This window comes from Pan troglodytes, chromosome 6 (assembly GCF_028858775.2).
Source record: "Pan troglodytes isolate AG18354 chromosome 6, NHGRI_mPanTro3-v2.0_pri, whole genome shotgun sequence".
NCBI classification, from domain to species: Eukaryota; Metazoa; Chordata; class Mammalia; order Primates; family Hominidae; genus Pan; species Pan troglodytes.
The window spans coordinates 91,336,461-91,362,525 of record NC_072404.2 but is presented as its reverse complement, the minus strand read 5'-3'; the positions used below and the strand labels follow the sequence as shown (position 1 = coordinate 91,362,525).

Sequence of the window (26,065 nt, the reverse complement as noted above, 5' to 3'; positions counted from 1 at the left end):
ACCTCAAGCCCTAGCTTAAAATTACTGTCCAGTGTTCCTTTTAGACATCACATATTTACTTAAGGTCACATAGTGATCCAAAGCTGTGGTCAAAATGTTGCACTTTTCAAATCCATCACAGGACAGTGTATGATAGGAGGAGTCAATAATTATGCCCTGGTGTGTTTCCTTTGACTGGAAGTTCATTAGCCAGCATGTCTGCATTGCTGGTAAGGTTCTTACTGATAGCACAAATGACATTAGGAGGAAATGTTGGTTCTAAATGTGCTGTGCTATAAGCTGAAACTGAATGTAAAAAAAAAAAAAAAGGAACACGTGAATTTGCTATTCATTGGACACATATAGCATTATTTTTACTGGTTTGAAGATGATAAAGTGATCCTCTTATATTCCTAGTTATTTGTTTATAATCTCTCCACCCAGCAGATTAAAAATATATGTTGGTCAAAAATAAACAGTTGTATTAAAAAGGAAAAGGTAAATATATTTCAAAACCAAATATGGATATAATGAGAAAAAGAATTCTGACTTCAAAATGAAGCCAATATTGGGGGCAAAGTGGGTTGTGGTTAAGAAAATGGAGACATTTTAGCTGATCATATTAGTGTAAGATTTTTGCAATTGGTGGTGAAAAGTGAAACCATAAAAATGGGGTATAGCATAAAAGTTGGGGAAGCACTGAGTATATCAAAAAAATGATACCTTGGTCATTTTTGGTAATAAGGGGAGATTAGGACAACATTGTGGAGAGTTCATTTTAATTAGGAGACAAAGTGAAGCTCTTTATAAAAAGAGATATGACAAGAGTTGGGCTCTAGAAAATATTTTTAAAATTCCAGGGTAGAGAAATCTTGTTTTATTTCTCTCTTATTTTCTAGAGACATGTGCAGTACTCAGGAGTAGAGTACAAGTTTTTGGTCTGCTTAATAAATGAGAAAAAAATTCAAGTTGGGCCCCAATGAGTTCATTCATAATTATCTTAAATCCAATATGTTAGTAATCTAGTAACTCACTTTAGGCTACATTTTACCATTTTTAGAAGCAAATTATGGTATGCAGTATAAATGCAAAAGTAATGCAAAGGAAATGATTACATCCATATCTACCTTGTCTTAAACCATGGTAGCATTTTTAAAACCATGCATATAGATTATAGCTCTAATAGACCACCAAATCTTTACGAAATTATCTTTTGGATACCAGTTTTACGAATTAATCTATAGCCTGACTTTATTGAGGTGGGAGGTTTTCATTGGAAGCATTAATTTATATAATTAAGGATGTTTCATTGTCTAATGTTCTTGGTTAGGACTTTATAAGCGCCAACATGTATCTATCACTGTATGAGTCTGTTCTCACACTGCTGTGAAGAAATCCCCAAGACTGAGTACTTTATAAAGAAAAAAGGTTTAATTGACTCACAGTTCCATGTGGCTGGGGAGGCCTCAGGAAACTTAAAATCATGGCGGAAAGCATCTCTTCGCCGGGCAGCAGGAGAGAGAATAAGTGTTGAGCGAAGGGGAAAGCCACTTAAAAACCATCAGACCTCGTGAGAAATTACTCACTATCACGAGAATAACATGGGGGAAACCGTACCATGGTTCAATTACCTCTGGATCTCTCCCACAACACGTGGGGATTATGGGAACTACAAGTGAAGATGAGATTTGTGTGGGAACACAGCCAAACCATATCAATCATCGTGCACCCAAATATGTATGGTTGTTTCCTTAGTTTTATTTGCTGCAAATAATTTGGTATTTTGGTCTGCTGGAAGCTTCTCTATTATTGTCTCTCCTCCCTAATTCATTCATATTCCCATTGAATTTGGGCCTCCTATGTGCACAATTATGAACCACAACCTGATACCACAACATTTGCTCCCTGATATTAATAAATATTTTTAATGTTCTAGTGAATAATTATTCCAAATCCAACTTTATAAACTCGGTTCTGATTCCAGAACTCTGTTCTGAGTTCTTGAGATTTGGATTTGGAATCACTATTCATGAGAAGATTAATAATAATTTCTCATTTTAGCAAATTCAAAATTTCAAACAATAAAAATTATTTTAAAGAGTGATTTTGTTAAACGTAGTTTTGACATGAAATGGTTAAAATTATAGTGGATATAGATGTCAGTAACAAAAGCAAACTCTGACTTGAAAATCAGTTTATTTTGACTAATCTGTATGGATTCATTTAATATATTAAATTATGTGCTGATTAATAGGATGGCATTAGTTCTACTATGTTAAACTCTTCAGACTAGACTTTTATATTTGATGCTTGCAGTTGTCTTTTCTTCATAATTTTACTTGTCAAAAAGTACTGCTTATTTTGGGGTCTACTTAGAAAAGTAGTATTGCTTCTGAAGAGCGTAACATTTACTTAGAATATCCCAGATATGCAGTATCAATAGAATGTTTCTTTTATTTATCATGTTATTCAACTGCACATTTTTCATTTAGCATGAAGTCTTTGGCTTAGGGCATAAAAAATTAAGAATAAGGCTACAAAAAGGGAAGCTAAATAATCACTTAAAATAATATTTTATTATCACTCTGCTTATGGAGGCCCTGATATTAGGTGAACTATCGCTATGAAAAAGGGGGAGGACACAGGGTTACTGAAATGCATGGAGGCTGTTGACTATTTGTGTAAGCTGATTATTTTTGAAGTTATCTTAGAGGATTATTTTAAATGTTGCATGCTTCAGTAGGTGCCTAGTAGGTCCTAATTATTTCCAAGATATTTTCCTTGATATTTTAAAAATAAATTTTAATAGATATTCAAAATGAGTTACTAGTTTTTGTGGCTCTTTATAAAGTAACTATAAAATGCAATCTCAGATATCAAAGGTTAATGCACTCTGACAAAGCTTAAATTGTAATTTTAATTTGCCCTTTCTCTCTGAATCTATTTTTAGGAACTGGGACTTGTCATTACTGGAACTCTTCCGGTCTTCAACATAACCGGCCAATTTGAAAATAAGACAAACTTAAAGGTTAAAAGTTAATTGATAAAATTAATAATAATAAATGACAAACTGTGACGTTGAAGCTCAACATGGATAAGATATTTCCATAAGAAAATACATGCAGTGTAATTGTCTTGTGAGGCCAGAGGTCAAAGGCAACAGCTGCCTATGCGATAACCACCTGGGAAAAAGGAAATGCAGGTCAAACTCTCTGTTGCCCTAGAGCCAAGATTCAACTTAACTCCTCTTAACTATGACCTGATGAGAACACAGAGTCAGACTCTGGGAGTAATTATATGATAAATGGACAGTAATATTGTGTGCACATTTTAAGAATCCATCTGAGATATTAATGGAGTTTAGAAAGAAAAATCCAAAGACCAAAAGCATGGCGATGTTTGTATCAGGTGTACATTGGTATATTAAATCATTCCTCCCCAACTCCCAAACAATAGCTTTTTAAAAATTATCTTGTAACTTAAGGATCTGATTTAAATTAATATTTCTCTTTTTTTTTCTATTTTTAGGATACAGGAAGAATAATTTCATAGAATGCTTAATTTTTATAGCACTGGTTTTTTGTCAATGCAGTAAAATGCCTATTTAAAAGTTCTAAAAATTATTTATCTTGTACTTATTATTTGTTAAATGCTTTTGATTTTAAATAGGATTGCATTCCAATTTTTTAGCTTGATTCAGAAGGAATTTGAGAGTTTGAAGTTAAGACTTTTTTAATACTAGAAACTGATTTTATAATGTAGGTGATATACTTGATTTGAGTGGATATTTATTTCCAGTTTATGGTTTCATGACGTCTGTTGCACTTAAGCATTGTTTGATCAGTTATTATATATCTCAGTTGAACTCCTTATTTTAATAAGGTGGCCGTAGAAAACAGTTATTTCTCTTTGGGGGCCCATTACCATTCTTAACTATCTGCAGGTTCTAAATATTGTAACTCATAAAAGAGTAACTCTCACTTTCTCATACGTGTTCACAGATCTCACTGTGAACTAAGAGATTGCTTCAGTTGGGAAGTTTTTGCTCAGACTAGGATTGGTTCATGGAAAAGAGCATAGTTGTTGATACAACTTTCTTACTCTATCTGTGCCTACACAAGGTTTAAATGTTTTTGTAATTACTAGATTTTATAATTTTTTGCTTATTATTTTATAATTTATATAATTCCATTTGAAACAACAATTTTGGACTCAAAATTTTAACACAATTTCCATCTTTATGTCCCATAGAAGATTATGATAGCAGTTTGCCACAAGCCTCCTCTACTTGCACCTAAAACTATGATGCCTGTTGCTTGGTATATAGAAGTTATTAGCAGTGACTAGAAATAGTGTTTTGAGGATTTTATCACCAATATGGTCACATACTTTTAGGATAGTTACATACACAGGAACTATCTGCAGCAAAAATCCAATGTGTTCTTATTCTATATTGTATAATCTTTAAGCTGGACATTCTTGTGGTTTCTTAATTATAGTAAACCATAAAGTCAATCTAAACTCACATATATAGACACACAGCTATAAGGGCTGACCGTACAATAGCAGTGAAAATAAATATTAGAAGAAAAGGGTACAAGAAGTGTCAAACACTTTTATTTATCCTTTATATATTTTAGCCTCAATTATCTAGATTTTCTTTGCTAAGTTAAATGATAATGATGATAAAGTTGTGGGAAACAAAGCTGAGAATCCTTGTAAATTGACACTAAGAGTGCTTCACCCTATATATACATTTAAACTAATGTGGAATATAACCATAATGCAAGCAAAAGATGATCATATGATAATTGTGTAAAAATATGTAAATTTTTGACATAAAATGCCATTTTTGCTCTCTTATTATAGAACCAGCTGATTCTTGGTGTGATGGGAGTAGATGTGTCTTTGGAAGATATTAAAAGATTGACACCACGTTTTACAGTAAGATGAAATTTGCTCTTTTGATACCCTTTCTAGTTTAGAACTCTGTACTAACTTAGCTTGGCACTTAGGTAATTCTCAAAAATTATGGGCAGTTATCTTAGCAAAGGAACTAAATGGTTAAAAGCATCTCTAAAATAAAATGGTTCCATGTTATCTTTCAACATGCTATACAATGTGTATTTAATACATTATGTATTTAAAAGAATATAGATTTCTAATTGTGACTCAGGCATATCCAAGCTTATTTTTTTTTTCTTTTCCAGCTGTGCCCCAATGGGTATTACTTTGCAATCGATCCTAATGGTTATGTTTTATTACATCCAAATCTTCAGCCAAAGGTCAGTATATAATTTGTTTACAGTGATTAGTGTTTTGTAGAATTAATGATTAATGTTCTTAATAGGATTGTTGTTTTAAAATTTACCGTATAACACTAAATATCAAAGTACAGTCTCTAATGCGTCTCTCTTCTTAGATGACAAGGACCACACATTATACTATATGAAAGTGTGAAAGCAGTTTTCATTTTCTGTTACCAATTTAGCTGCAATATTTTTATCTCAAAGACAGCCATTATCACCCACTGAGCCTCAATTTCATGCATCCCACTTCTGACTTTGATTTTAAGGCTGTAAGATAAGGATATTGCTCCAGACAGGAGTGTGAACCTGATAAATATTAGTAATGTTTATCTATGTCCAGGCCACATTTTCTATTGCCCTTCTCTTCTAGTAATTAACTCTGCTTTCCATCTCCCAGAATGGTTTTCCTTTTACTTTAGGACAGGCCTGTAAACAGATGTAAGAGATTGTATAAGTAAAATTCATGTGATGGGCTTCAGAAATGGGAAGTATTTATTAATCAGCAAGTTAATCTGAAAGAGATAAAATGCCATCGATGAACCATATTATCCTAATTTTTATGCCTATTTTCTCAAGGTACAAGATATTTTCATAAATTACCTTGTACAACTCATTTCGCTCTTCATGAACTGCTTCACAGGGCATTAATAGCAAAATTTATTTAGACGTCTTATAATTGTAACTTTAGAAGCATCCTTTTAGTTATTGTTACACTTTGAAGATAATGTCGAAGATCCTTTAAACCATGCAGACTTATGCATACTACTTCTTTCTCCCGAGTCATGGATAGTTAATGTTAGTCATATATTAGAATATACCACAAGTGTGTGAACATACACACACAAAAACTTGTGTCATTTAAATATGGTTCAAATCCGTAAGAGAACTATTGATATTGAATGCAAAAATACATTAAATGTAATATATTAATTATATATTTTAATACATTAAATAATATTACATTTTATAACTAATGTCTATTTTAGTTTATCTGACTTTGGAATGTATTTCCATATCAAATTCATCACATAATTACTTGTAGCACGTGTAGCTGTTGATCACCCTAGTTATGCTTAAATGTGTTGTTTTAATATAAATGTTGCATAAGTACTTTTTCATATTATTATTAAACTACCACAGCTCTTTAAAAGCATATCCTGTTAAATTCCTCTTAAAAGAGTAATTTATGTTTGGCTAATCATCCTATGATTTTGCTATAGCTTGAAAACTTTTTATATCTTAAATTTTTTTATAATTTTGAAGTATTATTGTTTGGGCTTTGTATATCCAGTGTATTTTCAATTAAATTCCCCTAACTAAAGTAATTCAAAAGGAATAAAAGTGTAATGTGGGCTGGGCGTGGTGGCTCATGCCTGTAATCTCAGCACTTTGGGAGGCCCAGGCGGGCAGATCACCTGAGGGCAGGAGTTGGAGACCAGCCTGGCCAACATGGTGAAACCCTGTCTCTACTAAAAATACAAAATTAGCCGGCTGTGGTGGCACATGCCTATAATCCCAGCTATTTGGGAGGCTGAGTCAGGGAGAATCTCTTGAACCCAGGAGGCGGAGGTTGCAGTGAGCCGAGACCACGCCATTGCACTCCAGCCTGGGCAACAAGAGCGAAACTGCATCTCAAAAAAAAAAAAAAAAAAGTAATGTGATGAAGGGTGTGAAGGATCTCTACTTTTATGATTATAAGCCTTAACCCTTACCCAAAGGAACTAACATATAGACAGAAGAATAAGTACGATAATGCATATATGATTGATATATATATATATATAAATCTACCATCTAAGGGCTGTAACAATTTAGGCGGTTTTCATAGTGAAAGAGAAGTAATAATTTGAAGTTTTTTTTCCTTTTCTACATTCTTCTACTAATAACCAGTATTTATGTAGAAAATATTACTATTTGAATGACATTAACCTATATTTGGCTCGTATTTGAAATAATTCACTAAAATTTATAATATTACAGAGAAAACAAATTCTTTAGCAACTTCATTAAAGCCCAATTGATATTTTTCTTCCATATTATAAATTAGCTTTGCATATCTTTATGTTTGGATTTTATTAAAGCAAATATTAATATGTAACCGAAAGACATTTCCAAAAATACTATTTCAGAACACCATGAAAAAGAAATTATTCTGAACATCAATTTATTCTTTATTTCTGAAATTCATGCTTATGAATTCTCATCATTAATTCAGTAAATATTATGATTTCCATTTTGTGGCTAAAGGAGCACGCTATACAGATTGATACAAGACCTCATAAAAGGATGATATAGTATAAGATAATTGCTTTAGAAATCAACAAATACAAAGGAACGTATGGTAACAGTATACTAACAAAATCTTAATTATTTTATCAGAAATTCATTAATACAAGTGAAGAAAAATAATGCTATATCTATAGCAGCCATTATTATTTAACAAGGTGAAAGTCTAATGTTATGCAAGTATTCCTTTTTTTTTTTGTAGAAGATGAGCGTTCTTTAAAAGCCCCCAGAATATCATAAAATAGCTATGGACTTTTCACATATTTAATTTTTTAAGGATTCATAACATTTTCTCAATGTGTACTTTTACCAGCATGACCACATTTTGACGTATGTTGAATTATGTATTCTGCTTTATTCCAAAATGGATTTTAACTTTCTTCCGTTTTGTGTCATTGAAGTAGCCAGGTTAGGTCTACTTAATTAGATATCTCATTTTGTTCAATTCTAAGAAATATGTATTGTATAGGAAATTGTGCATAATCTATGTTTGAGAAGTTAATATTTAAAATAAATCTACACTGTTAATGGTTACATTCTCTATTAGTTTCATAGATATAACATTTGGTATCACTTCAGAAAACAAAGGCACAAATATGAAACGTTAAAACTTTTTAATATCGTATAATTTTCTTAGTTCATTCAGGCTGCTATAACAAAATACTATAGACTGGGTGGCTTATAAACAGAATTTAGTAACTCACAGTTCTGAAGACTGAGAAGTTAAAGATGAAGGCTTGGACAGATTGGTGTTCTGTAAGGGCTTGCCTCCCTCTAGACAGCCATCTTCTCACTCTAACCTCACATGGAGGAGAAGGGGTGAGACGTGTCTCTCTCTAGGGCCTCTTTTACAAGGGCACCAGTCTCATTCATGAGGGACCCACCAACCAAGACCTAATCACCTCCCAAAAGCCTTTGGATACCATCATCTCTGGAGATGAGGATTTCAACATATGAATTGAGGGATGGACATTAAAAATGTTTATATTTGGGTCAATTTTTTGAGAAAATTGTTATTTCTCTCTCTCTCTCTCTCTTTTTTTTTTTTTTTTTTTTTTGTCAAATCAATGGAAAAGTAATCTGGGACAAACAACCATTTTTCCCACTTCCCAAATATGTACTTTTCTAGAAAAAGAAAAATAATAGTCATTTTTCTTAAAAATGTAACAGTTTTTATTCATTGAAGTTATTTTTACATTTTTATTTTATTGACTCATGAACTCCATACCTACCAAATATTTTGAATTCTATCATTTAGACCTTTTTGCAATCAAGGAAATATCTGGCGAAAATTGATAGGATAGAACCCGTACCTATGTTGACATGTAGTATGATGAATTACCATTTTTCTGTTGCTTCAGCCTATTGGTGTAGGTATACCAACAATTAATTTAAGAAAAAGGAGACCCAATATCCAGGTAACTGTGAATGAAGGTAGCCTTAACAGTGCTTTCAAATTTGCTAAATCCAAGTTGAGATTAAGCTTCTGTTCTTAAAGCTTATAATTAAAGCTGCCTTTCCTGACATCAAGCTTCCAGAGCATGAAATGAGATGAGCATCATTTCTTAATAAGCTGGAGCAAAAATGTTATTAATGATGGTAGAGGGTGTGTATTGGCTAACCAAAGATTGCAAAGTCAATTATGGAATCAAGTTAATAATCAGAGAAATCATAACGAGATGGCTTCTAAAAATAAATTTGTTATTAAAATTGTAAAATTAATGTCAAATTCATGTGATCCTAACAGTTTGCTTGTAAATTGACTTCTACATGGAAATAAAATACAATTCCTATGTGACAGTTTCCATAAGCCACAGATTTTAAGCCAAAATTTCTAAAAAGTGTAATTTTGGGTTAGAAGTTAAAGAAATTTCCCTTAGCTAATTAAAAATGTACCAAAGTGCAAATAAGTAGTGAATTTTTATTACCTGGTAAACTCATTGCGAAAGCTTTTCCTTTTGGCAACAAAACTTCAGTTATCATATGTATGCAATATTTCTAAATGCACAGTAAAACTATTAATAATCAACATAAAAGGATACTTCCTGTAGCTTAGCAAGAGAATTTCAGAATTTCAAAGCATGTTCAACATTATTTAAGATTGTGTAGGTAAGCCTACCATTTCTTTGAAAAAGTTGGTGACATTAAGGCCGGCCACGGTGGCTCATGCCTATAATCCCAACACTTTGGGAGGCCGAGGAGGGCCGATCACAAGGTCAGGAGTTTGAGACCAGCCAGGCCAACATAGTGAAACCCTGCCTCTACTTAAAAAAAAAAAAAAAAAAAAAAAAAAAAAAGAAAGAAAAATTAGTTAGGCATGGTAGTACATGCCTGTAGTCCCAGCCACTCAAGAAGCTGAGGCAGGAGAATCGCTTGGACCCAGTAGGCAGAGGTTGCAGTGAGCCAAGATTGTGCCACTGCCTCCAGGCTGGGTGACAGAGCGAGACCCCGTCTCAAAAAAAAAATGAGTAAGTAAATAAGTTGGTGACATTAAAATGAAGAGGTAATGTGTTATTAAGAGATGGATAAGCTGTGAGTTAGTAGAATTGAGTGCTCGTTTGGTTCTGAAAGCCAACACTGTGTTCTTGAGCACTCCACTAAATCCTGTAGTGTTTAATTTTCTTCATCTGAAAAGCAGGAGAATTGAACTAGTCACTAGTTTCCATCCTACACAGTATATTCACCTAGGAAATTAAATATATATATGTCAGTCCCCTGCCTCATCCTCTGAAAATTCTGATTTAATTTGGCAGTGATGGGACCAGGCCTCTACATAGTTTTTGTTTTGTTTTGTTTATTTATTTATTTATTTTCTGAGATGGATCTCACTCTGTCACTAGGCTGGAGTGCAGTGGCGCGATCTCGGCTTACTGCAACCTCTCCCTCCTGGGTTCATATGATGCTCCTGCCTCAGCCTCCCGAGTAGCTGGGATTACAGGTGCTGGCCACCATGCCCATCTAATTTTTGTATTTTTAGTAGAGACGGGGTTTCATTATGTTGGCCAGGATGGTCTTGATCTCCTGACCTCGTGATCCACCTGCCTTGGCCTCCCAAAGTGCTGGGATTACAGGTGTGAGCCACTGTGTCCAGCCTCTAAATAGTTTTTAAAGCTCCCCATGGAGGTCTAAAGTGCAGAGCCACTGCCCTAGTTGAGAAACTTTAGCTCCCTTCCAGTGCTAGAATTTTAGAACAAACTGAATTTCCTATTGTTGCATATGAAAGTCTTCATATCTTTTATAATTCCTATAAAGTTTAAAATTATGTTTATGCCTTTCTTGATATAGTAAATTGTTTTGTTACTGTCCTTGCATGTTTCTTTTTATGTATTATCTTATACTTTTGCAGTCATGTGCATTTTAGTGAATTTTTGTTTTTGCAGCAGCCTCAAATATTGCATGTAACTCTTACCATTATAATTAAAAAATAAACAACCTGAAAATGGTCTGTTTTATTTTTGTTTTCATTCTAAGAAAACTCTAAATGGCAAACTAGCAACCACACAAGACTCCTCAATTTGAAGGCTATTTTTGAACTAAGTAGCATTTGTAATACTATCTAGTAATTATTTCAATTTAAAATTTGTTAACATTTCATTCTTTCGTTTCCACAAATGGTGTGGTATTTATTTCCATTGATAACCAAATTTTGCAAATGAGAAATACTAGGTATTTTAATATCAGACAAAAACAATGGGTGTGCAGAGACTATATTCCAGTTCTTCAGCCTCTCTTGGTGCTTTCTTATTGAAAGATTATGCTTTCGAATTTTGTAGTCACCATGCCCGTGGTGAATCTTTTAAAAAATGGTCAGCTAGATTGCTATATTAAAAGTACAACTTATGCATTGAGATTTTTCTTTCATGATTTCATTTTCTTCTCTGTGTCTTTGTATGCTGGATTGGGACATGATCTTCATATTGCCAATTCTTCCTGATAATGCCTCCTCCATGCATGCTGTTTGGGTCTGGTCATGCTATGCATTATCCATTGCATGTAAGATAAATACTCTTATTTCTGTTTACTTTTTATTATTTTCATTATTTTGACTTTGTTTTGCAGTGAGTTTGTTAAAATTTTAATGCTGATATGATGGTGTTTGTGTGAAGACAATTTATTTCATGGGACATTAAATGGAGCAATTCTGAATAATGTTGTAAACTTTAGAGCATCCTTTTGTTAGGGGTTTTCTAGGTTTCATTTTTTAAACAAAGAAATTAGAAGAATTTTCAACATTGGCTTTTATTTTATTCTTTTAAAATATGCTACATTTCAAATGAGTATTTCCTTTTCAGGCAGTAAGATGTCATCAGTATCTTACCAATACTGGTCAGCATTTTCACCTTTGAAAAATTTAATACTTATTTTCAGTATTCTAGAATCTTCTGATTGTAGTGATAGAGTACTTAAGCAGTGAATTTTTTTTTCAATTGAAGTGCCAGACATGGCTATTTTTTAAAATTTGCCTTTAAGAATGTTCATTTATCAAAAACCATAGGAATCAAAAATTTTCATCTTTAGGTGGAATTACTCTTTGAAGGAAGGCATTTTTGTCAGTAAATACATGCCATGTATACTATGTCATTCAACATCTTGATAAGATATGCTTAATTTTAGTACATTTTTACTTACTGCAACTGCCTTGGGAAGTTTCTTCCTAAAACAGTGCTTAAAATGGTGATAATTTGAACATCTTTTGAAAGAGCCTGTGAGGCTTATATTATTAAAGTTTGAGTGACCTTTGCACTAATCCAGCATAGTTTGCATTTGTTACCAGTATCTAGTTATCAGATTTAGGTAATATTTTAATAAAAATTAAAAATTCAATTTCTAAAATTTTGCAATTATGAAATTACATATACCTATTATGATTTTATTGGTCTAGTAAGCTTTGAAATTTTAGTATGACATGTTACATTACGTAGGAAGTTATAGAGGAATTGACTGTATTTAGTTTATCAAATAGTTCAGTGAATCTTCATTTTGCAATTGAGACATTAAAATAATATCATATGAGGTAAATTTGCCAGAATAACAGTATCATTTTATATAATGATATGAATAAATAAGAATCTATCTTATTCCCCAGTGTTCTGTCTTTATTATTATACACCAGCAAGAAGAAGCAATAGGAAATAGTATTCATAGAACCCAGGGGTTATTATCCTAGTAAGACTTTAATTATAATAGCTAATCTTAAAATCTTTATGACAACCACAAATTTTAACTTCTACATTCTGATGTCATTTGAATTATTAAAATATAAAATTTCTTAGATTGAAATATATGAAGCAAACTTGCACCTTTTCTTTATATACTTTCAGAAGGAAGAACAGGTCCAATAGAATGTTTTACTTGGCAAGTGTAGACATAATTTTAAAACATTTTCTCATACACTTATTTTTTTACAAATTTTAAAAGTATGCTTACATGTTGCCATTGTTTTATTACCAAATAAGTTATCCAAATGGCTATATTTTGCCCCTTTCCCATGCTAATTAATGAAAAGAAAGTTGTGAATGGTTCTTCAAAAGTAATGTGCCCAAAGAGCTTGTGAATATAAATGCAGTATCAAATACAGCACTCAAAATGACACTGTCTTCACTTGGTTATTAATTAAGATTTCCTGCACTTAAAGCTCAATCTCTAGCTTTTATACATAAGCTATATATATATAAAATATATATGAAAGAAGATACCTTTATACAATTATTGTATCCTAGGTAAGTAATTTTTGCACAATTTCGTAAATACCCATTAAATTGTTTTATACACAGCATCATTGTATAATGTTACATGTACCTAATTATTATTGTTTTCTGTATAGAACCCCAAATCTCAGGAGCCAGTAACATTGGATTTCCTTGATGCAGAGTTAGAGAATGATATTAAAGTGGAGGTGAGTGGAATCAGTAAGACTAAACAATTCCTCAGGTCAGATGCTGGTATGCACTCATTCTACAAGTATCTGTTGAACGGCTACAATGTGTTAGCTTGTCTGTTTGATACTGTATACACAAAGATGAATGTTCTTTGTTATTAAAATTTTCTAGATCCTAAGTTTTCCTATCCAAAAGATCATATGAAAAGGAATAAATGTTTAAGTTGGGTTTGACCTTAGTCTTCTTTCTCTTCCTAAAGGTAGACATATTTTCACTATTCTAATACAAATGTATCTTGTAAACTTCAGTAAAAATCATAGAGATGGAGGATGTTGTTATAGTGTTGAAAAAAAAGTTGGAAGGAATCCAACCACCCAAACACATAAGGAATAGCATGAGTAGAAGCTGCCATGTTTGCCTTAATACATTTTACTTGGCAATCTATTTTATTTCAAAAGCAAAATTGCATATTTCCTCCTCTGAGAGAGTCTTCCATAATAATGAGAGTATTATATTAATAATAAAAATATTAGAAATATATAATAAATAACATTAAGTATATGATATATGTTAGTCATGGATTCTCAAAAGGCTTGGAAATAGGTATTTTTATTTCAAATTATAATATCTGTTGTACTGATGATACATTTGAGGTACAGAGAGGTCAAATAGTTTCTCTACAGTTCTTCAGCTAATAAGTAGCAGAACTTGGCTCTTGCATTCTAGATTACAGATTTTTAGGATTTTTCCAGATGGATTAACTTCCTTGCAAATGCCATCATGTTTCTTTTATAACTTGTCACAGTGCATTTCAATTGTAGAACAATAGAATTTAATGATTTATTATAATTACCCTAGACAGTGGCCTTGTGTTAGGGTGTTTAGGTGATTAATAATGTTTGTTGTAAAGTAATTGACATAATAAAGTAGGATAAAGTAATGGGGACAAGCTTGGTGTCTGGACTCTTACTCCAGTGAGTGACCAAAATGATCTTAGATTCTGCAAGCCTCAGTTTCTTCTAAATCAATCAGTAATAGTGATTGAATGAAATAATATATAGAAAGGACTTAGCAAAAGGCCTGGTTCATGGTAAAGTCTTTATTATTTTTGAGCTCCTCATAAGTGCACACTCAACTTACATTAGAAGCTGTTATCTACTCCTTCCTTTAAGACCCAAATATTTGAACTAAATTAGATACATCAAACATTTGTGTTCTTCAAATTCAAGTTATTCCTTTAATCACACCAAGTTTGTTTACTTATCATTTGCAGCTTCCCGAAGCCACATGTAAATCACTGGTTGAGTTATAAAAAATAAGTTGAGGAAACTTCTGAGAATTGCCAGTCGACTGGAATATTTAGTGGATAATGTAATCTTGCACTTTTTTTTTTTTTTTTTTTTTGAGGTGGAGTCTCGCTCTGTCGCCCAGGCTGGAGTGCAGTGGCGCAATCTCAGCTCACTGCAACCTCCACCTCCTGGGTTCATGCCATTCTCCTGCCTCAGCTTCCCAAGTAGCTGGGAATACAGGCGCCTGCCACCATGCCTGGCTAATTTTGGCATTTTTAGTAGAAATGGGGTTTCATCATTCTGGCTGGGCTGATCTCGAACTCTCAACCTCAGGCAATTTGCCCGCCTCAGCCTCCCAAAGTGCTGGAATTACAGGCATGAGCCACTGCACCTGGCCGACCTTGCACATTTTTAAGGATTTGGAGTATTCTACTGAAGGAGACTCAACTCTATTATTCTAAATCCAAACAGGTGTTTATAGTTTTCTCTGTCCTTTATTTAGATTTTTTTGGTACCCAGATATAAGAATTACAAACTAAAAAGTGTAAAGAGTCCTCTTAAAAATTTTTTTCTCACATGAAACTCATTGTGTAAGGCAGAAATTTGAAGCATTCCGTGTTATATGTAATTCTGTACATATACATTTCTATGTCTCAATGACTACTTTCCACTCCAATGTGGCTAGCCATAACATAATTGAACATTTTATTAATTACGTTTCAAAAACTACCAACAGGTTGAAAATATTTCATTAAGGGTGTTTTATTATTTTAAAATAATGTAAAATGACTATAATATGGTAACTTAAAAAAATTCCCTGAGAACAACTGCAGATACTGGTAAAACTAACTCCCTATTTTTATTTTATTTGTTCTAAATAAGGTAAAAAACTTGAAAAACTACCATGTTAATAGTCATATTTTGGCAGGTCAGCTTTGTTTCTGGAATAAAGTAGTTGTTTCATTTACTCTTAGATTCGAAATAAGATGATTGATGGGGAAAGTGGAGAAAAAACATTCAGAACTCTGGTTAAATCTCAAGATGAGGTAAGAATTGATTCTAGCTTATTCTTAAATAAAAATTATATCAAGAATAATTGATACTGGTAATTTGTCCTTTTTTTCTATTAATCCACTATTTACTTATAAAACAGGGATATCTCTAGGAAACAATTTTTCTTTTTAAAGCACTTCTTAGCTGGAGGGATATTTTCACTAAGATATATTTTTAACTCTCTTTTTCTTTTTATAAAATACTATTGCTTTAGGTTTCTTGATGTTTTCTTATACATTAACAGTATATTCTTGAAATTATATTTTACATACATATTTTATGAGAAATAGAATACACAATATAATTTTACCATGTTGTTTTACACTATGCCAATGTTACAAAATTGAAGTTAATATTTAATAGCTATATGTTTTATATGATTTGTCTTTTTATTCTAATTATTGAGTTCCACATATTATTTTTATTTTTAGCTTTTTGTTTACTTGTTTCTGGCTTGATTTATCTTCTTTTACTAGTTACACACTTTAAAATTTCCCAGCACTTACATCTGAAATTAAATCCTGTGACAACACAACTCCCCCCACAAATAATTGGTTTATGTCTATTATCATATTGGAGTATATCTATTATCAGTCAGAGGATTATGTCTATTAGTCAGATGTGGAGTACATACAGACATTTATACATTTGAGTATTTGAAAAATGTAAGTCTCAGAAGCTTTTGAACCTGGAAATTTAACTTAAGCTTTTATGTATAACCTATATGCTTTTCCTCACAATCTCATCATTTTTAGATGAATTACATTTCTCCGAAATTCCTCATCAGATCCTTCCCTAGGTGGAAGGTGAGCTAGGATCTGACTATGATCCTTCATTAGCACATGGCCTTTCTCATTTTAATATCATTATGAGTCCCTATTACAGAACGCAAAGGGAGGTATATTTACCTTTCAGTCTTTGTTGAAACTTCAACTCTATTTGCTTAGACTTTTGCACATTCTTTTCTCAGATTACAAAGTAATATTCTATTAACTCCCACTGATATTTTTCTTCCTTCAATTTATTGCAAATTACTTTTTTTGACAAATATTCACCTAAAGACTATATTTTCCTGTCTTAGAATTTTAAAATGTCTCTGATGAACACACTATTGTAAATAGATATAACTGCTAATTTTCAATTACTACATTGCCTTGTACTCCAGATTTCTATGTATATTGGTATTTCAAGAAAAGTTATTATTTATTCTATGAATGACTATAATTTTTATCACTATTCACTATTTTATAGACAATTACAACACTGTGCATACATATTATTCTAATTTTAAGGTGATATCTTTCAAAAGCTCTATCTATATGGTCTATGTAAGGGGTTTGGCAGAGATATTTAGGATGTGATAGTAACCTTCACATTATAGTGTTATTCGGTTTAGCCAAAGTAGCTGAATTCCACAGGCGTAGGTTAGCTATTAACTTTGAAGTTCATTTTTGTGGTGGTTGTAGGAATTATAGAACCTTTCTTGTACCATTTTCCATATTGATGAGCTAGGAATCTCCAGTTTGGCACATTTCACAATGTTTGGCATAATGAGTTGCAAATAATTTGAAATTCCTCACCTAGGAAATGTTTCCCACAGAACCTCTATTTACACCTGATTTATTGAATATTTTTCACTACAATCTGTCTGAAATTAATTTGTAAACTTTTTTTCATGGTCATGTCTTTCATGAGTCTTACTATTCTATAAAAATTGTAAGTGTATAGAATAAATGAGAAATTATATGAATCAAATTTTTAATGCACATATGCTAACCCTTATGACACTGTATTTTTATGGATTTTAGTATTACTACTGAAATAAGTTTAAAATAGAATTAGAACTTTTCAACTTAATTTATGCCCAAGTGAATCTGGTTTGTTGGAATCTGAAAATAGTTTGTATTTATTATGCATACTCCATCAACAGTCCTTTGTTTATAACTATATGCTTGGGCTAAAACTAGAATTCATTTGTACTATTTCATGCAGAAAATTTACTGAAAGATGGTAGAATTTAGTAAGGATAAACTTACTGAATAATGACTTTTTTAAGAAGCTAATCTGAGAATACTTTCAAACTTCAAAAGCAGTTGAAAAATAGATTTCTTGACTAAAAAATTAGTAATAATGCTTAAAATTGTCCATTTGATTATTTTATTACAAATTGAAGACTGAACAAGATTATAATTTCTGCTACTGATATTGAAAAAACTTACATTTTTATTTCTCTGTTCTGATACTGTTTTCTGATACTGTATTTTATTTATAACTTGCAGACCAACACTTGCTTGCCCTGTTTTTTTATATGAGTAGTAACAAATATATAAGCATTGTTTCTTCTAATTCTTTTAAGAATATTGCTAGTCCAAAGCCCTCTTCACAACCCTGTTCCCCCCTCCATCTGCCACACATACACCCCACACATGCTCACACACAAACACGCACACATTCATTGTGTAGTTGTCACAAACATGAATTTGGCATTATATATTTTGCCAACTTAAGCACCTTACCTCCTCTTTAACACTTATTTCTTCATCAATAAATTGCAGGATATAAAAGTATATACTCCAGTGGTTGGACTAAGTGACAGAATGACAGTTGCTTAGCATAGTGCCTGATACCAAGAAATACTTCAATACATGTTACTGTTTTGGTGAGAATGATGAAACTCAAAAATAACTAAGCAAATTAAAAATTATACATGTGCCAGCGGCTGAGAGCGGTGGCTCACTCCTGTAATCCTAGCACTTTGGGAGGCCGAGGCGGGTGGATCACGAGGTCAGGAGATCGAGACTGTCCTGGCTAACACAGTGAAACCCCGTCTCTACTAAAAATACAAAAAAAAAAAAAAAAAAAAAAATGAGCCAGGCGTGGTGGCAGGCCCCTGTAGTCCCAGCTACTGGGGAGGCTGAAGCAGGAGAATAGCATGAACCCGGGAGGCGGAGCTTGCAGTGAGCCGAGATCACACCGCTGCACTCCAGCCTGGGTGACAGAGCGAGACTCCGTCTAAAAAAAAAAAAAAAAAAAAAAAAAAAATTATACATGTGCCATCGTAATACCTAATGGAAGACAGAATGTATAAAAGATAGAGCCATGCATGAACTTCCTTAGCTCTGTATTTTCTTTCCCTGGTGGGTTTAGGTGTTGTCCTAACCTTCAGTGATACTGAGTAGCCTCTTATGATACCATAATAATGCTATAATAGTGGCTTCATAAAAACAGTCATATGCTAATCATACATTTGGATCTAGACACACTGCATTAATGTCCTGATGTTGCCTATTACTCTTAACATACTTTAGTATGGACATATCTGAGCCTTCTCTAAATACTTCATAGTCCTGTTTCATTATTAAAATTTGTTTTTCAGGAAATACTGTTTTCAATGTTTTGAAGATAATAATTTGGCATAAACTATAAAGATTTTGCACTTACATTTGTTTCTGTGAAAAATTTTGCTAGACACACACAGAAAATAAATAAATATAGAATAAAATAGATCATACCTTTGTAAAGATGAGTATTAAATGACTACAAAATTTATAAGTAAATTCTACGGCTTTACTTTTCGTATATATTCATACAAAATGTAAAGTGATAATAACCATGTTAAACTTCTTTCTAGAGATATATTGACAAAGGAAACAGGACATACACATGGACACCTGTTAATGGCACAGATTACAGGTAATTAACTATATTTTATGTGTATTGTGTATTCCAATGGATTAATATTAAGTCTGCATTTTCACAAGTGAATTTTCATGTGATTTTCACTAGAAAAGTTCCCAACATGAAAACATACTAAACTTATAGACTAATTTTTAAAATGGAAAAGATGGAAAAACTCTAGTAATATAAAATTTAGAAATGAAAACGTATGTGATATAAATATATATATTTTGTATTTTTACATGAGAAATGTTGACAAATACCCATAATAATATGTAGGGTTCACTTTCACTGACTTCCTCTTCTAGTTGTTGTTTAGTTTACATTATGTACATTTGAGCTGAAAACTAACTAAAATATAAAGCTTATCTCATGATTGTGGTATCTGATATAACATGTTTAGTTGATATAATTTACCTCCATGAGTATCAGTTCTGTAATATTCTGATTCCTCCCATTGGCTGGGCTTCAGAAAGCTGGACAGCCTAAAACCTAGTAATCTCTTGGTAATTCTCCATTCTTCAACACTTGCTCAACACTTCCTTCACTTTCTTGCTCTAACTCTCCTCTGAGCTCACTGCTTCCTCTGAGGTCTTTAGAATACTGAGGGTGATATGAGTGTGTCGGCATTACTCATTCTGTTTTGTTTTTTCTTTCTTTCTAAAATTCCCATCTTTTGATCTCATGACACCAAACCACACCACCTGCTATTCCTCCTTCTTAACAGTCACGTCCCTCTCATTCCTATAAAGATTTCAACTCCTGGCTCATTGTCACTCTCTCCTACATTCACATAGTTCACTGTTTTTCAAATGATTCCATACCCACACTGGTGTGAAGAAAAATAAAAAATATTTAATAAAATACACTTTAAAAGAAAAAACATAAGCTCAAAATTTTTACTATTATATTTCACAGACAAAATTAGTCTGTTACATTGCTATAAAATTTTCTAAATACTTCTCCCAATTTCTGTATTTTGCTATCATGGGCTTGTAATAGACAGTTTGCAAATTGGCTAGGTCCATGGAAAACACTTTAAGTAGCATTGACAAAGATGATGTTTCTAATACCTGGGCTCTCTTAATTTTGGCCTTCTCTCCTCTAATGATCTTGTCACTCCCCTACCTTAGTCACTGACTCCAAAATCATATTCTGCAGCTCTTACAGTGTCAAGTCTGCAATGCCTTCATAGTCTTTACATGAGAATTTTTCATCCACCTCTCAGGTTACCACATTTTAGCTTTCCATCCTCTCCTGCTAGTAGCCCAACTGCAGTAATGCTTGACTCAAGACATGAAATCCATCAATCCCTTCTCCCTTTTTGCTGTCTTGCCCTCTTTGTGTCCTTGTGCCCTTCTTTATTTAGCAGAAATTCCTTGGGTCTTTCACTGTCTTGTGCACACCACCAACTCCTTTCATCATAGTTGAATTTGGCATACAGCAATTTGGCAAAATACCAGTCCTGGTTAAATTCAAATTATTAGCCATACCACACTGCACCCATACAGCTAAAAGTGACTGAAGTAAAATGCTCACTAGCTGACATATCACCTAAAATTCATGACCTCTAACCTCAAGTGGGCCTTAGTGGTAGCTGGCAGTATCCATAATCCTGTAATTTTAGGACTCTCGTAGATGACTCTTGATCACTTCACTCTCCAAACCTGTAATACTGTCTCATCATTTTCGCTCAGGTGATGAATTTGCTCTCCATTTCACAGAGAAAAATAGAAGTGGTCAGAAAGAACTCCCACTATTAGAGTACATAACTACTTGCATCTGTATCTCCATCTTCTATCACTATTTCTGTTCTCAACACAATCACAAGAAGGATCTTAACCCTTGAGTAGACTGTTTCATTTCTCTACTCAATGCCCACCAGTAAATTTGCTACCTCATTCAGTCTGACACCCAAAGTCTGGCATGGCCATCAGTGGCGTAAATCATTTGACCTTACTCACCGTCAGCTCTGTGAATTTATCTTCCAGATTCTCCACTGAAAAGTCCCTGGTTAAGCCATGCTGTCCTTTTTGCCACACAACATAAACACTGGCACTCATCTGCCTCAGAACTTTTGTATATGAAATTACTTCTGCCTGGAATTACTTTTCCCAAACAGTCACATGCTCATTCCCTCATCTTCCCATCTTTACTTACTTTTCATCTCTTCAGAAAGGCCTTCTCCAACGATCCTATTTAAAATGTATAATGTTTCACCACACTCTATCTCCCTCTTCCACTTCATATTCTCCATAACCCTTATTGACATTTAACATCATGCACACACACGAAACATATATAGAGAAACTTATTTCTACTGATTATCATCTGTTCTCTCACTAGTAAGTTCCAAGAGGGCAGGGATTGTTCCCTGCTTTATTTACTTCTGAATCATCAGCTTGTATGACAGTGGCACATAGTTGGCACTCTACAAATATTCACAGAATTGAAGAATTTCAATTTGGAGAAATGGAAGAATTTTCCAACTGAAGAAATTTTCAATCTGTCTCATCCTTTCAAATTCATATAGTGGTGTACAGAACTTCCATTGCAATATTTAAGTACGGAAGTCTCTTTAACTACATATTAATATACAGTTAATATGTAGGCTGTGGTGAACTCAACTATTTCTCTCCTAATAAAAATCAAACCAACTCCCCAGAACATACACATAAGCTTTTATGGGAGCCTATGTTATTATCATAGGAACTTATCTCCTTTAGTATTCCTAGGATTGCATGTAGAATAGACAGAAGAGGAGAGCATATTGCAAAACACCAGAATGGCCGTTTTAATTATTTTACTTTTTTCTATCAGCTGATTCCTATCTCTAATTTCTAGGCATTTCTTTATACATGCACAATCTTTATGTGTATACACAAGTTACTCTTTTTCCTCCCTCTTCCTTATTGCCACCTTTCAATTTTTGGATTAACTTGTCAAAAGGTGCAAAAAGAGAGGAAATCTTGAAGGTCTGTCTCTTGAGAGATGATTTTATGATAAAGTATCAGGGCATCGTATGAGAATGCATTCTGTGTCTTTGTTGCTTAGATGAACAAATTCTGAGAAAAACTGGGTTCTTTTGACCCTTACAATGTGATAGTTGGCTCTCCTACAGTTATAAGGACACTTTTGGGGTGTTTTATGTGTCTCACGAATGGCCTCTATGCTCAACCTCTTTTCCGCATGCACCCAGTGATAATACACAGTGTGGGCAGGTGAATGTTCTTTTCTCGAGTTCATGTCACTCTTTGTTGACAAAACTTTTGTCTCCTTCCATTTTCATCATCAAGTTTAATTTGAACTTCCAAGTCTGATAGTCCCTTCACACATTTCTAACCCAATTTATCTGTCCTGTCATTTCTGCCACTTCCATCACCATACATATCACTGTTCTCTGACAAGGCCCCAACTTTCCCACCTTTGCATTTCCTCACACATTCGCTTTCCAAGTCTCCAACTTTGGGCCAGATTAAATCTATTTCCATTGGAAATACTTTTCTGAATCACTGTACAAATTCACAAAGAGCAATTTAGAACAAAATGTTACATCTAAGTTGAAGGAAAAAAACATGATATGTTTTGATTTCATGAATGAGATACAAAATTTTCATCTGGTGATTTCTCTCTTCTTAAGTCTTGATCCAAGTACCATATTTTGAAATGTAATAAATTATTTTAATAGGATGCTTTCTCTTTTTTTAGAGAATAATTTACTTTTATGGAGATAAATGAGTTGAAAAGTGTGTTATAGTCCACTTAACTCAGTTAACCATGTTTCTGTCAGTCACAAAACACTGCCTGGGCTATACTATTCATCTGGTGGCCACTTGCTTTATTAAACTTTAATCTCTGGAAGGAAATAAAGCAGTCTTGGTCTATCAGTTTTATATGGACAGAGACAGCAAACATTGTATATGACAGCACCATTGACTAGGAATGTTGATAAAGATCTTATCTGACTATATGTTGAAAAATTAACTTGGCTTGAGATGGACATAATTAAATTTAGTATAGCTATGTTTTTCTATAGAACGGACTATAGCTATTAATAACAACCAAAGACTTACAGGCCAGCAAAACGCATAGTAGATGTGCCAGTTTTAAAACTTCTATTTTCTTCCTCATGGGTTTCCACACTATATTTATGGTATATTAGATGTAACCCAAGCTTATACAGTGACACTTTAGCAGTTGTATGATATAATGTTATCGGTTTTAATTAGAAGTTTCTCTTAGCAATAAATGCTGATGGGGCAATAAAAATGTCCTAATTTCCCTTGAGAAGAATTTGTGGGAGACAATCTTCAGTGCTCAGTAATTCTGCTGTACATTTTGTAAATGGCAAGTGAATCATGAAAGGTCATCTTGCTGTCAGAGTGATTGCACTGCTTATTTTAATTTTAATCTCTGCCTCCACTTAAAGGAAGTTACCTATAAAATGAATATAGAAATTTTCATTAAATCTACATAACATTTTATTTCCCTGACCTTTTCCCATAAGGAAAGTCTATGAATTACTTAATAATAGAGAAACATTTGGGAATTGGAGGTAACAAGCATCCATTCATTTTGCTATCTTTATTGTATAATTAAATTTTAGCAAATAAACCCTTGCTTTTTTTCCTTTTCATAGAGTGAAATTTTAATATTTATAGTCATAAGAATGAAATTTTGAAATTTTATGTTTTTCCCTATTCTATATTGTCCATAAAAATATATAATGATGTTAGGATATCCATTCCCAAAACTGGGGCTACGTGAGGCTTAAGTGATTCAGAACATCTACAAATCCCTAAATCTAAATGTTGAAATTATTAAAAATTAATTAATTAATTAAAGGATCTACACATGCCTGGAAATACTCAAAAGCGTAGATATACACACCTTTTCCTGCACATTACTAAAATTTGAGCTAGCTATTAAAAGTGGATGCTGAAGGTGACCAAGTGGGTTACATTAAACAAGTATTACTTTTGGAAAGTAGTTAGATTGGGCATTTTAGAGGTAAACCCACTGTTCACAAGTTTTCTTCTACATTCAAAGCATAGCAAAGATCATGTGGCTCCATAGCACATGTGGATATGGAAAAGTTATGTCCTACATTTCAGTATTAGCCTGAGAATAGGAGAATTACACATATGCAGTTGTGTTATTAGAAAGTGCATAAAATTCTGAAATCCTTTAACAATTCTGATGTTTTATTATTTTATTTTATTAATTGGCAATTTCAAAATAAGTAAGATTACCTGCCTAACAGCTTTTTATTTTGGGCAGTCATTAAGGCAAGTTTTGATGGCCAGCTTGTCTGACATTTTTTGTGTCTAAAACATTCTGAATTTGGCCTAAGATTTTCACTGGAACTCTCCTCTGCTTTGGACATCTACCATAAGACTAGAGTAGCACCATGGCTCTTGTTAACTACAAAACTCAAGATACATTTCCTATTACATCTAATAACAATCTTCCAAATAATGTGGAATAGTCACAGTAAATAAACTTGAAATAAATACTATGACTTAGTTTTACTATTGGGTATAAACTAATGAGCTTAGCAAACAATTTCTGTTAGTGCAGTAAAGGAATCTGAATTTGCCTATGAGTAGACTAGTACTAGAGAACTTGCCCAAGTATTAGAGTTTTAAAATAGTGGGTATTTAATCCCTCAAAAGAATATATTTTAGATGACTTTATGCATTGTTCAATAGTAATGATAATGGCCAGGCGTGGAGGCTCATGCCTGTAACACCAGCACTTTGGGAATCTGAGGCAGGCAGATTGCCTGGGCAACATAGTGTAAACCCCGTCACTACTAAAATACAAACATTAGCTGGGCGTGGTGGCATGTGCCTATGGTCCCAGCTACTTCGGGGGCTGAAGTGGGAGGATTGATTGAGCCCGGGGGATTTAGGCTGTGATGAGTCATGATCGAAACCACTGCACTCCAGCCTGGGGGATAGAGTGAGACCTTGTCTCCAAAAAAAAAAAAAAAAAAAAAAAAAAAAGTAATGATAATAGTAACTCTTCCATTTGTATTTTAATAGTGTCCATTTTATACAAAGCACTTTAACATTATATATAATATGTTAAGGAAGTGTGTCCAAATGGTATTATGTATTTACCTTGTTTAAACATACCCCTAATGTTCTTCAATTTTTTGTTAAAATTCAAAGTAATTTAATATAATTTTCTGGAAACATAGTAGGGAGCCATGACACTCCTTCCTTGGCTAATTTATGGGTTCATTCAGGAACTTATTTTCCACTTGTCTCTTCTGATTCCCTACAATGTAGAGAGCTAGATGACTCTGGATGGCAAGACTGAAATTAAGTACTGTATTTGCTGAATGCATTTTCTTGTCAAAGTAATATGTCTTTTCCTTCCCATGAGGAAGATCTTTCGATTTTCCCATGAACTTGATGTGTCTTTTTTTTAAGTTATGTTTCATTTTTGTTTGTTTGTGTTTATGCTTCTCTTGTTTCTATTGCAGTTTGGCCTTGGTATTACCAACCTACAGTTTTTACTATATAAAAGCCAAACTAGAAGAGACAATAACTCAGGCCAGATGTAAGTACTGTGAAAGTGACTT

The 26,065-nt window shown here is 33.1% G+C and overlaps 1 protein-coding gene across 19 annotated transcripts in view; it reads left to right on the top strand.

The window, feature by feature from the left end:
• CACNA2D1 (calcium voltage-gated channel auxiliary subunit alpha2delta 1) overlaps positions 1–26,065 on the top strand; it is a 496,237-nt gene that overhangs the window by 432,046 nt on the left and 38,126 nt on the right. For 7 of the 19 annotated variants that reach the window (XR_010158886.1, XM_009453453.5, XM_009453452.5 and 4 more), the window contains 8 exons: positions 2,930–3,007; positions 4,849–4,923; positions 5,190–5,264; positions 8,936–8,992; positions 13,399–13,470; positions 15,717–15,788; positions 19,427–19,488; positions 25,967–26,043. Coding sequence is in view for 14 of the 19 variants with exons in the window: in XM_009453453.5 (XP_009451728.1) it covers positions 2,930–3,007; positions 4,849–4,923; positions 5,190–5,264; positions 8,936–8,992; positions 13,399–13,470; positions 15,717–15,788; positions 19,427–19,488; positions 25,967–26,043 (568 nt within the window). In the remaining 5 variants the exon portion in view is untranslated. Of the gene's footprint in view, positions 1–2,929; positions 3,008–4,848; positions 4,924–5,189; positions 5,265–8,935; positions 8,993–13,398; positions 13,471–15,716; positions 15,789–19,426; positions 19,489–25,966; positions 26,044–26,065 lie in introns of those variants that run through there. The other 12 variants (XR_010158887.1, XM_009453456.5, XM_009453454.5 and 9 more) reach the window with 5 other exon arrangements.